At 39.5% G+C, this 13,231-nt stretch overlaps 2 protein-coding genes across 2 annotated transcripts; one reads left to right on the top strand and one right to left on the bottom strand.

The window, feature by feature from the left end:
* Positions 1 to 309: 309 nt before the first annotated feature.
* Positions 310 to 2,022, bottom strand: LOC145495082 (uncharacterized). The gene has a single exon (XM_081474653.1). The coding sequence runs from the start codon at positions 1,778 to 1,780 to the stop codon at positions 833 to 835; it is 948 nt and encodes a 315-aa protein (XP_081330779.1). The 5' UTR covers positions 1,781 to 2,022; the 3' UTR covers positions 310 to 832.
* Positions 2,023 to 5,639: 3,617 nt separating this feature from the next.
* LOC145495081 (uncharacterized) lies at positions 5,640 to 13,223 on the top strand. Its single transcript, XM_081474651.1, has 7 exons — positions 5,640 to 6,574; positions 8,324 to 8,626; positions 9,297 to 9,450; positions 9,804 to 9,988; positions 10,346 to 10,675; positions 11,182 to 11,499; positions 11,959 to 13,223. The coding sequence occupies exons 1-7, from the start codon at positions 6,487 to 6,489 to the stop codon at positions 12,447 to 12,449; spliced, it is 1,869 nt and encodes a 622-aa protein (XP_081330777.1). The 5' UTR covers positions 5,640 to 6,486; the 3' UTR covers positions 12,450 to 13,223.
* The last annotated feature ends 8 nt before the right edge of the window (positions 13,224 to 13,231 follow it).

The raw sequence follows: 13,231 nt of genomic DNA, 5'->3' as shown, positions 1-13,231 counted from the left end.
ACCAGACAAGAAGTCAAATACGCTACAATTCAGTTTTACCAGGTATCACTTTTGGGTCGCTCGCTCCGAAGGTAAGTTGTTACTGTAGAATTGGAAGTGTTTCATCCCAGTTTCCAGAGTTTTCATTCCTCTGACTGGTAAATTGTATTATGAATAGGCCCAGCCAACGTTAGCAATACCTAAACAAACGAATAAGGGGACAAAAGGTAAACGGGATAAACACGGCGAAGAATTAGACGCGACGCCGAACGCGTAAGGCAAGTACCACGTAAAGCAAGTACCACTGACTCCAGTGAAAATCCTAAGGAAGTCATGCTTTCTGAGATGCGAGCAGCTGGGTAAGAATGGTAATAAGCTGGATAGGAAACAATACAAATTGCTTTTTGGTCCTTATGATCAGTGCTGACGAATAGAGCCACAACTGAAATTACCGCCACACAATTGCCAGGCACAACTTCCGTGGCGGGATTCGATTCGTTGTTGAGTGTCTTTCACAATCTTTGCGAGGATCCCCCGTTTTCGTACTACAGACATTTAGTTCGACTAGGATAAATACAGGCACCAGGTGAGACATATTATTATGTATCTAGCCAAACTGTGTTTGGTAGTGCGTTGTTCAAATCCGTCTTGTACACGTCTGTACTCGATGGACTACGAGACGCATTATCCCAACAACATCCATTAAAGGCAATTAGTGAAGAAAACACTATTTTGTCCATAACTTCCGATCCCGTAGAAACAATATTTTTTCTTCAACAAAGATAGGAGTAAGATCTATCTTGCTATTGTAAAATATTTTTTTCCCTACGATGGTCACATTTGAGGTGGGATGCTACCTTAAGGAGGTTGGTGCCAACACATTGCCAGAACTGTTTTCAATATCTTGCCTCATTAAACCAAGAACACTTTTCACCGAATGCTTCAATTCCCGGATGCGATAGGTAGTCAAGAAAGGATTGACCATTGAATTAATAAACAGAAATGCGATTGTTGATTCTCGTAGCCCGAAGAACCAATTCTTACCGCGACAACCAGAACAGTTTTTTTCCAGAAGAATTGCTGCGAAATATGGGACCAAAGAAATAATTAGAAAAAGCAGAATGAAAAACGAGGTTGCCACAAGTTTTCGCTCCTTTTGTGCAACTCTCAATCGTCTCATATCGTGAAGTGTTGGGTTGCTAGGCGTAGAGACTTGCCTCTGTAAATCAACCTGAGATCGTTTCTTTAATACAAATAATATTCCCAAATAAGCTGAAATGCACGTAACAAGAGGAAATGTCGTGTGCAAATGTATGTCTATTGACAGATAAATAGCGATGGAAATGTCAGCAAGTTGGATCGAGGCAAAAATTAATGAAAAAATCACGATGGTCGTGTTGCATGCGACGAGTTTTCTTGGGCTGACTTTATGAAGATAGAAACGAGGAAAAGCAACAGATATGAAACGATCCACTGACATCGCCGTCACCAACAGAATAGAACTGTTTATTCCGGTGTATTCTAAAATCGTAACAATGTCTCCTTCTTGAGAAATTTTTTGTTCCTCAAAAGCGCAAATAAATCTCATTATCACTTTCCCAAAGCATACCACGACGCCATTAAACAGATCCAGTGCTGCGATAAACGCCAGGAATACGGAAAACGCTTTTCTGAAGCACCGGAGAGGGTTTCTGTACAACGCGACCAGGATGAGGCTGTTTGGAAGTGAAATGAAAAATAAAAGAAATACGTAGGCCACTGCAGTACCAAGGCAGATGGATTTCTCAAACGCTTTTTCCATAATAACTCTACTTGGCAGAAGATGGCTATACTGTAGTCTGGTTTCTCAAAAAACAAAGTTAAAGGTCAAAGAATTGCGTGTGATGTCTGCATTAATTCTTATTTTTTGTCACGTCTTCTTGTAATCATTATTTATTCAGTATTTTTCACTTACGGTTAGAGTTGTTTGTCAAATATCCTCTTCCTGTCACTACACATCTGCTGGTTTGCCTGAATTATTTAGTTAAGGTGCAATTAAGACCGAGATAAGGCTAAAACAAGTTGGAAAGAAAAAAGTGAAAAACACAAAAACACAAAAAGAAGAAACAGCTGTTAGTAGATAAAAAGACGAATAGCACGAAGAAGGTGGAATCTTATAACTCATATAAGACGTTAACAAGAAGGATGTAGCGCTGCATGTTGATACATTATATTCCATTAACAGGTAGAAAACACAGCTGCGCCAGGGGTATAATTACTAGAATATGCGCCAGACCTAACTCAGTCTGTCTTTGTTTTTTTGTTTTGTTTTGTTTTGTTCCCTTCTCATATATCTTATTTTTTCATCCATTTAAGGGATATATCAGATGACAGAATACGTGAACGGTAAAACTGGATAATTTTAACGAAATTAAATATACTCCGAGTCCTGCTCTATGTGCCTTAACGCGACCAAATTGAGGGATTGCACTAATAAAAGCTGACATGAAATCTTACTTTCTGTAATCGGAAACAGTTTAACATGAAAGATGCAATTTCTTACCAAAGCCACGTTCGAATATTGCAACAGCGGAAGTGTTTATTTGAACCATTTACCCACTGCTTCTTGAAAACAAACATCCTAATGGCAGAACGCGCAAAAAGAAAAAATGCAAATTGAAATAATCTTTTGAATAGTTCGACGGTTATTTAACTTCTGTCTGCTATTGAAATTTACTGGACATGCGTGCACTGATTACGAGCGTATCCTCGATCGAGGTCTCGAATGTCACGTCCAAATGTTGCAAGAGCCTGAAAAAAACAAACGGTGTATTTTTTTTTCCTACCATTTACCCGAAAGCAGAAAACCAAAAAAGCATATTGTGATATCTTCCGAGTCCCGTCTACACTGCGCCAGAGAAATTTGAAAACACAGCTTTTATTGCACCGTCGTAGGTTGCGAGCAGTCTCTCTTTTGCTTGGAAATGTTTGGGGAAGAACGCAAAGAAGGTAAACAAGCGAACGGTCGTGAGCGTACGAGTAAGGCCAAATTCATATTTCGCCGCGTTTTTGCATTTCAAGAAAATGTTTTTTTCCTCACAAGAAATTTGTCGCTACTCAATGCCCTCAAAGAACATAGGCACGCAAGGCGTGCAAGAGTTATTTTTTTGTGTGAAGTGTCGGAGATAGGAGCATTCATGGAGCTGTTTACAGTAACGATTTGGTTAATTTGACAAGTCTTTTTGGTTGTGATGTAAGAAACAAATTGGGAATTTATGATGTACATGCGATGTTACATCGGTCATTGTAAGATAGCTAAATAGTAAGCCATAAAATGTTTGACTGAACAAACTAAAGTAACAGGCAATTTGATTCGTTCTTTGATACAACCCGCACTGTGATTGGTGTGACACGCGCACATGCATAACTCCCTCACTCACCGATCACATAACCCTTCCAACCCCCAAGAGGAATTTTTGCTAAAAAATACTCGAGTTAATTTAGAGACTTTTTCGCATTTTATACGAGTCGTACTTTACCCTTTTTACACAACACAACACAACACAATTTCACCGAAAATAGAAAGAAAGAGATAAAAACCTGTGACAAGTTGAAAGTCTGATTTAATTAAGGTAGGTAGGTAAAGTCTGCATACGAGCCAAGTGGCCCATCAGGCCGGAGCTTATCCCGGTTTCTGTAGCATGAAGCGACTAGGAGTATTTCTACTCCCCCCTGGATGGGATGCTAGTCCATCGCAGGGTTACCCCCAGCATTAAGTTCGCCGGTACCCATTTATACACCTGGGTGGAGAGAGGCACTGTGAGAGTAAAGTGTCTTGCCTAAGAACACAACGCAATGTCCCCGGCCAGGGCTCGAACCCGGACCGCTCGATCCGGAGACGAGCGCACTAACCATGAGGCCACCGCGCCTCCCCTGATTTAATTAAATTGCACTTTAACTTGGTGCCGCGCAGTCTTCAAAGAACATTTGAACAGTTTTCATACTTTTTACCTTTGAAAATATCGGACTGAAATGAATGTCATCAAATAAAACTATTAAACTGCTACTGCAGAGACGTAAAAACCGTCCAGAAATGAAAGCTTTTTTTGTTTAATATCCTGGGAACAATAGCCGATAACTTGTCACCTCTAATTAAATTTACTCCCATATAAAAAACAAAAGTGTTAAGTTACCATTTGTTACTAAAGATAGCAAACATCTCGCGGGAAAGAGTGGTGACGATTCGTCCGCTCTAATTGAATTTTCTCCCTTGTGAAAAACAAGAGTGTCAAATTACACTTTGTAACTAAAAAACAAAAATATCTCGTTATATTTGCATGCAACAAGAACAAAACAATAGTTACCCGCACTTACTATTGTAAACGTTAGAACTGTTTCAAATCTGAAGTCTCGTCCCCTCTAAAACATGTCCTGAGAACTAGAAGCGACGATTCGTGACCTCTAATTAAATTTACTCCTTGTGAAAAGCAGAAGTATCAAGTTACCTTTGTAACTAAAAATAAAAATATCTCGTGCCATTTGCCTACCGCTAACTCATGAACTGCTTCAAAATTCAAGACTCATCTCGTTCATAACTAGCCACCATTACAATGAAAATTATGCACTCTAAAACAACCCAATGTACGCATGTAACTGTCACACGCCCCTCCAAACCGGACTAAAAATCACAAACCGGCAACATACACTTCATTCTTTATTTTTCAATTACCAAAGTCCTTGTGTTTATACATACCTTGTGTATCTCACATACTATTTACCTTTACAACAAGAAATTTGATTGGCTGTTCATAGTAGATCCAATCTGATTGGTGTAACATACATACATCTCTCACTCACTCACTCACTCACTCACTCACTCACTCACTCACTCACCCATTGACCCGTCCATAACATACCCGACGCGCCAACAATGAGGTACTTTTCTTTACAAAAAAAAAAAACTCAAAAATGATTATCATTAAAATTAACACTCGAGGGAGAATTTTATAGGTGGGTTAATTTCTTTACGATACAGAGGGAGATGCAAATAGTGCAAGGAGCCTTTTGAAGCTAAGCAAGTTGTAATCCAAAATAGCATTGATAATTAGCTTACAAAAACAAACGCCGAGAAGACCGAGAAATGTCCTGGCGCCGCATAACTTTAACTGTAAAATCAATATTACTTTACGAAGTAATCAGCTACTTGCAAGAAAATTAAACCGTCATTTTCGATATTCTAAATACAACCACGTCACCTGAGATCTGATTCCGTGTTACCTAAACTCTCTGTACCAAAGGGGCGACTAACAAATACTATCAGATCGCATCCCTACTGCGCGCGATTTTCGCGCCATTAGCGCGCGCTTGCAAGCGCGTGCACATATAAAATGGTGGCCTTTTCTAAACGGCTTGGCTTGCGAGAGACAAATGATCGGTTTTTTTTTTTGTTTTTGTTTTTTCTCGGAAATGAGTACTTGGACCTAACAATTTTTTTAATTAGTTTGAATGCAGCGATTACCTTCTCTCTATATAGTGAATATAGACCAATTTCTATTGCAGAGTAACAAATTATCACTGAAAATGAGAGCATAGCAAGCACTCGTAAACGATAAGATGTGCCCTCAAAAACACTGCGTGCTTGGAATATATTGAATCCCTGTCGACTAAATATAGGTGGTTTTATCATGAAACGAACATCAAATCGCTCCTTAACATTGATGCAATACATCCATTGTTGTATTTCTCGTTTAAAGTTCTGCCTATTTTTCTGCTCTCACAAAGCGTAAAGTGAGTAGTTCAAATATAAACGTTTCTAAAAGCAGATAATTTAAGGAATTATGGGGTTTGTTGAGGATCTTCCTGTTCCTAAACGTATGACGGGACCCCCCTTTTTATTTCAAAATTTAAGGTCTCTCGATATAATCAGCCAACAGGCAAAATTTGAATGAAAATCTATTGTACGTTCTTTTTCGGGGGAATGACCTTAAATCTAAACTGCCGGTATTTTAGTTCTTTCTCGACTTTGAGGTAAAAGAACGGATCGGGTTTGTTTTTATTTCCCTTCGACACAAGAAAAAATAGTTTGCTTTGCATGTGAACTCTTCCCATCGTCTGGCAATTAAGTACTCGATATATTTCAGTTTGGTTGAAAAAAAAAAAAAAAAAAAAAAAGTGCCACGGCCAACGGCATTAACTATAACATTTAAAGGAGAGAGGAGGGAAAGAGTGTGGAAAAATCAATGAAATAGCTTATTCATTCTGCTGGCGTAAAAACTATCAGCTAACTCAATCTTAACTCTGTGTTGTATTAAAAGTGAGGTTATGAACGCGACCGACAAAACTCGCCACCTGGTTGGCTCACCACAATGAAAGTGACAGGTTGCGTTTTTGCCGTGTTAGGTCATCAAACAACATTCGTTTTCTCTGTCACTGGCTCCCTCGGCCAAAACAATTCTTTTAATATTTAGTTTACCTTTGGCACGCGTTGTATCACATTTCACCGAGCTTTACACAGCGATTTAAGTAGCCATGTTTGAAGCCGTCTGTTGTTCACGGAGAAGAAGACGAAATGATACATGGCTCGTAATTTCGGCCATCTTTGTGACTTTCTTAACAGGTAAGTCGAGATTCTCTTTTGATTTCACCGCATCTTGAGGAATCAAGCATTCACCGTTTACAAAATAAGTGATTTGTGCTTTAGACATATCAAGCGGCCTATTGGTAGCTAAAATAATGCTAATGCTTTTTAGTAACAACTCTTAAAATCCAACAGGAGCGTAACACAACGATTAGTTTAATTCAACCACCAGCCGCAAATAGTGTCATATGCTTAGTGAAGCCTAACCATGAAAACAACATTGGCTCGGTTATTGAGTGACTCGAGCCTGATCTGTTTTGTTTTTAAATTTCCAACGTTTAGAGAAAGCTAGAAAACGTTTATAATCATAACAGAGAAAGAGAAAATTATTTGTCTATTTTCTCAGGGACTTAGAATCGAGACTTCTAAACGGAAGATTAGAGATCATCGTTTTAAATTTTAGATTCTCTATTGTAGTGTTCGTGGAGGTGCGGTGGCCTCATGGTTAGTGCGCTCATCTCCGGATCCAACGGTCCGGGTTCGAGCTCTTGCCGGAGTCATTGCTTTGTGTTCTTAGGCAAGACACTTTACTTTGATAGTGCTTCTCTCCACCCAGTTGTATAAATGGGTATTGGCAAATGTAGTAATGAGGGTTAACCCTGTAATGGACTAGCGTCCCATCCAGGGGGATTAGAATACTCCTAGTCGCTTAATACAACAAAACAGGGCAAGCTCGAGCTGTCCGGTTGTCCTCCACTGACCTGACGCAGACGTTACCTTTTCATTATGGTATTTGTCTGCGACCTGGCAACTCAAGATTACAATTTAGACCTCTGACAAAAAATTGATACCTTATAAACTGATTTTTTTCTAAACGGAAATTTCTTAAGGGCAAATTTTTGTTCAATATCTCTGATCAGGTGAAATGTATGGTGAATGACTTAAGTTAGGCATTTTTTGTGCAACTTTGCTTCAGTCATAATCATGTTTCATGCTTCCTGAGGCGTTTTATCGTTCTTATTCATTTAACTTATTGTATTTAAAGTAGATCGATAAATACTTAAAATACTAAGGCAATATGATCTTTGTCGGAACAGGTATGTACTCTGGAAAATATCAAAAAGAATGTTTAGTGGATTATAACGTTCCTTACCTCTGAAAATATGGTGGCATCACTCTTTACTAGCTCTCTTCTTGCAGGCGTGTAAATTAATGGGTACTGGCGAATCTAATGCTGGGTTGTAACCCTACGTTGCACAGGCATCACAACCGCGGGGAAGCAGAAATACTCCAAGTCGCTTAATGATACGAAGCTTTGCCCCGAAGGATTCTTCACCCCACCTTTTTTTAATCTTGTCGGCTGTAGCGGCAACGATATCATATGGGAGGGGAAATTATTTAGGACTTGGGACTGAGCTGCATGGCCTATACTTTGAGTTCCACCGCAGGCGGCTTCAGTTTAGCGCAAAATTTAAGCCCATTTGTTGGAAGCAGTTACAAACTGAAGCAAATTATGAGTGAAAAACGAACACGAGATAATATCTTCATTACCTCAATAAACAAATGGATGGCCTGTTAAAATACTGCTAAGACTTGCGTTAACTTGTTTAAAAATCTATGGTGAAAATGCTCTCAGCAAATTGTTTTTAAATTTTTAATCGTCTTTTTTATGGGACATAACGGGAACTGTTTGAAACTGACACCCAGGATATATATTATCCCTAAAGGCGAAGAAAGCTAGGTGATAAATTATCTTTGGTTGACTCTTTCCACAATTTTGTTTCTCAGCAGTTTTAGGCCACACGATTCTTGAAGAGTACAGCTGTGGACAGGAAGACATCGAGTACAACGTGACTCTCAGAGGAGGCCAGTTCGCAGGCATTTTCAGAGACCGGGGACCAGTGAAGAACATGCAGGAGTGCATGCACATGTGCTGTAATACTAAAAACTGTGACGTGGCCATGATGCACGGGCCAAAGTGTTTTAGCGTGCGCTGTTTAAATTATTCTGTTTGTGAGACGATTCCCGCGGATGATGAAGATATTGACATGCAGATTGCACATATGACGACTAAAGGAACAGGACAATTGAGTGAGTGTAAATAAGCGCTTGAATTGGTTCTAACAAAGTTTACATCTAGACAGCAATGCCGCCATTTTCAAGAGCCTATTACAATATTCATGAGATGATTTTTCTGTTAATGATATAGGCATATCGGAGAAAGAATTCTGACTGACAGAATTGCTGAACTTACCGTACCCAAATTCGCAATCAGCCAATTAGAAGCCGTGTCTACTGTCCTAAATGCTACGCTATTAGGTCACTGAGCTGCCGTATGGCTACGAGATCATGGTCACTTGGCCGAATTTGAGTAGGTTAAATACCTAATCGTACCTTTTTGGTACGCTTTGGCGGCGTACCAGACTCGTTTGGTCTCGCCATGGGTATTTCGGCTTGACTACGTTTCGCCAAGATACGAACCATGGCTAGACCACACTAGCCTGATATGCCGCCGACGCTTACCAAAAAGAGACTATTAGGTATAAATGTGCCTTTGTATCTTGTATATTTGCACTTACTAGCATTCGTCATCGAAGTAGCCTGCTTCCATGTGATGTCCTTCATCTCAATACTGTAATCTGCTTATTCTTTGTTGTATGGAGCAGGTAACGATTACTACTTTAAATGTCTAAGAATAGCTCCAGGAAGATTATTTCAGTATTTTTCTCTTGATGATTTTTACCATGTACTTTACTTACAGCCAAAGCCTTGGTAAACGACAGTACAGACAGTTATGATCCCGAGGCCAAGTGTCCTCACAACGAGATCATGTATAACGTGAAACTAATGGGCGGATTAAAAGCGGGAAAATTCACCGACATTGGCAAAGTAAAGAGTATTAAGACTTGCATCAGGTACGTACGACGCTCAATCCATCATATATTGTACATAAATCAGTGAACCTTTGGGTGTCAATACCTGAAATAGTTTCCAAAATATCGACCAATACCCAACTCCGCCCATCGGCCTGGATACCAACAATGTCCGATCTCAGTATGGCTATAAAACTTTTCACTCACGTAACCAGTAACCATGCAAATTTATTGGTTAAAAAAAAAAAAGTTCTACTCCCACGAGATTGGTTTGGGACACGAACATACCCGTTACATATTTTGCGGTACCAATATGGCAGACGTGAAGAAAAAAAAAAAGTCAGTTTATAAGAGAAGGAAAGTTTCTATTAACTGACCTTTCTTTCAATTTTAAGATATTGCTGTGAGGCCAAAGTGCAGCCCTGCGACCTGGCCTTCATGCTATCTGATCGCTGCTATCTGGTGAAATGCTTCTCAGAAGATAGATGCCAGGCTATCCCAGCGGCTGCTATTGACCATTCGTTTAAACAGAAAATGGCGTTCGTGGCGCCATGGCTATACGAAAAGAACAAGAAAGTTGGTAAGTAATAAAGAATAAAACCCTTGAAAGAACTGTTCAGTGGCTTTCATAGACAACAGTCTCATCCACAGAAGAAAATAATCAAATAATCTCATCAGTTGCACGCCATCTTGGATTCCGTATTTACGCAATCCAATATGGCGTACAACTGATGAGGCTGGTGCTTTAGCGAGATATATTTTGTAGTGCCAGTCTTAACTGTTTTTAAACAGTTTTAGTGACCTTTTACATTGTGTCGAAGGAATATCAAAGACGATATGTCTTTTAATTTGTACAAACGCTTTAACAAATCGGTCTTCTGTATACAACATTAGCTATTTAAAGTTCTGTAATCATGGATTGTCCTTTCATATTCAGTGAAAATTCCTTCGGGCCAGTCCCCTCATCACTTACAGTGCATTCAAAGTAGACGTTACACAAAATCCCAGCTACTTGATGGGCAAGACGCAGGGCTCTTCACAGACGTGGGCCGAGTGGCGAACCCTCAAATATGTACCCGACTGTGCTGCGAAGACCCTTCCTGTGATTTAGCTTACATGTTTGGTCGCACGTGCTTTCTTGTAAAGTGCTACAGCGAGAGGAGCTGTCGGACCATCCCTGATGAGGAGGCTGTGCGTAACGACACTAATTTTGACAGATCTACTCAATACATCATTAAGCGGAAGTTTGGTGTTCGCCTCAGAGATGGTAAGGAAGTTTTACTGTTGTGTTACTCAGTTCCAGAATGGCTGTGTAGAAAAGGTCTTCTAATTCTACTTTGAATTTAATATTTGATTGTCTCTGGGGCAAATTCTTAACGTTCTCTGCAACTTAACTTGATTCGCTCAGGTTTGTCCTGACTCTTCGGTCTCGATTTGTATATAGCCAACTGGTTGGTCCCTCTTAAAGTGGGATTCTTAATAGTTCACGTTCAATTTGCAATTAATTTGTTCACTTACATTGTACTGTGTCCACATTGAACACAAGAGTTATATTTTCAGGGTCACTGACACAAAGACAACCTTTCATTTATTCAGAACATGAGAAGTTTCTAGTTGATTTAACAATTTATACCACATTATCTGATATGAAGTATGATTTAAAGTTAAAAAGAGTAAAATTCTTAACGAGTTATAGTATGAATTTGAAAAAAAGTTGCCTGTGCATATCCTAATTATCTAATCCTTCCTTTCCTCTTATTCCACTTTTTTTAGACGGAACCCCAGTTGTGAGGACTGAGACAAACAAAGAAGAAATTTGTCGTTTGGATGGTGAGATAAGAAACAAAACAATACTGCAGGCCGGTATGGTTTCTGGTAAGCTCACTCACCACAAAGGTGTCAAGGACATTACGTCATGCATCAAGCGATGCTGCGCACAGGAGCAGTGTCACGTGGCAATGATGATGGCAGACAAATGCTATTCTGTGTTCTGCACAAATGAGCAATACTGCCAGCCCAAGCCAGCACCAATGGAGACGCACCACACAAACCCTACAGTGGCTTATGTAAAAAGAGGAGAGATAAGTTTTGGTAATGTGTATGCAGTACTCAGTCTTCTAACATTTAGACTGTTTGTAAACACTACGTTGACCGAGGTTTATCAGCGTTATGAGCGGTTTAAACGCTGGTTAAAAGCCAACGATTAAATCATGCACTAAAAAAAAATTAAACATAATGTTTCGTCTCAGCCCAAATAATAGACATTAGCTTACACAAAAAAAATAATTTGTAAAGATATAATTATTGTATTTGATTGCTACATGACATCAAAATTACCAGTCAGTTTGTTTCGCCTATTGTGACAATTCTCGCAGCAATGCACACGTTTTCAAAGTCGCTAATTGTTCAAACAATCAATCAATCTATCAATCATATCAATCAATCAATCAATTAATCAATCAACACGTTGCGTCTAAGACCTAAGTAAGCTCCATCAGAGGAACGCGTGTGTTGGCTCTGTGTTAACTTTGATCTTTATCTGCCTTTCAGCGCCCAAACCAAGGTCTGTGATGCCACTAATTGAAAGATTTCACCCTAACTTTGAGCAAGCTGTGGAAGAAGAATACGTAGAGGCTGATGATAATGACGCAAATGCTAGCAACGCTGGCAATGGAGACGAGGCCCAACAAAACAGTTTACAGAGTGACCCAGGAGAAGATAATAACGGCGTACAAATGGAGGAAAGTGGTGAAAATAGAGAAAATGAAAATGACCAAAGTGGGAGTGCAAACAGTGGAGATGACAGTGACGATAGTGGGTCTGGGGACATAAGTGGCGACGCCGTCGAAGGAGAACAAAGCGAGGATCAGTTAAGTGGAGAGAGTGGAACCGAGGACAGCGGCGAAAGTGGAGATGAAGACAACAGCGGGGAAAGTGCAGATGAAGAAAGCGGGGATGGAGACGAGGATTCAGAAGATGAACAACAAGGATTTTCACAAATTAGAAATGCTCCAAGCAACCAAGGCGCTCTTTCTAACTAGTGATACTTTGTTGATAGACTAGTTGTTTTAGGTACAAATAGGGCTCCTTTAGGAATTCACCGTTGAAAATTAACGCTTTTTTTTTCGCTGAAGTCGTATTGTTACTATCAGCTCATCCTTTTTTTGAGCAAACCCGACGACCTAACCTGGAACGATCGATGTCTCTTGGGTTGCATTTGGATTTTGTTAGCTTGTTCTACCGTATGTGCTCTGCCTAGGATACTTAACGACAGAAAATGTTACCGACTGTACTATCGAACTCGGAACGAGTTTTAATGGTTACAACTGTGTAATTGAACGTGTATTTTCCACTTTCCAATTCCCCATAATTCACTCGTTTGTCCCCCAAATTTTGCATCAACTGTTGTTGTGAAATACTCCTGGGTGTCTGCATTTTCCCAAAAGCATTTCACAGCAATAGTTTGTGCAATTTTGGGGGAACAAACAGAGTGAACAATGGGGAATTGAAAAACAGAGAATTTACCAATTTTCAAGAGGTTTTCTAAGTACAATCAAAATCTCCTGATTTTACCATTTTTTCACGAAGGGAATACGGCTAATTCAGTACCACAAAAAGCAGCCCAAAATGAAACAGTGTATCTTTTACACTTCGATGTAGCTACGACAAGTGGCCGTGATCCAGAAATAATTACGGTTAACAACATGTTTTGTAATGGAACTGAAAATTGTGAATAAACAGAACGTTTTTGTAGATATTGTAAAACTGTGCTTAAAATCAGTGTTATTTTTGCAAAAAAATTAAAATATCGGATATTGGAAGT

This window comes from Orbicella franksi, chromosome 8 (assembly GCF_964199315.1).
Source record: "Orbicella franksi chromosome 8, jaOrbFran1.1, whole genome shotgun sequence".
Lineage (NCBI taxonomy): Eukaryota > Metazoa > Cnidaria > Anthozoa > Scleractinia > Merulinidae > Orbicella > Orbicella franksi.
Note: the sequence above shows the minus strand (reverse complement) of the source record. Positions and strands in the feature narration are given on the sequence as shown.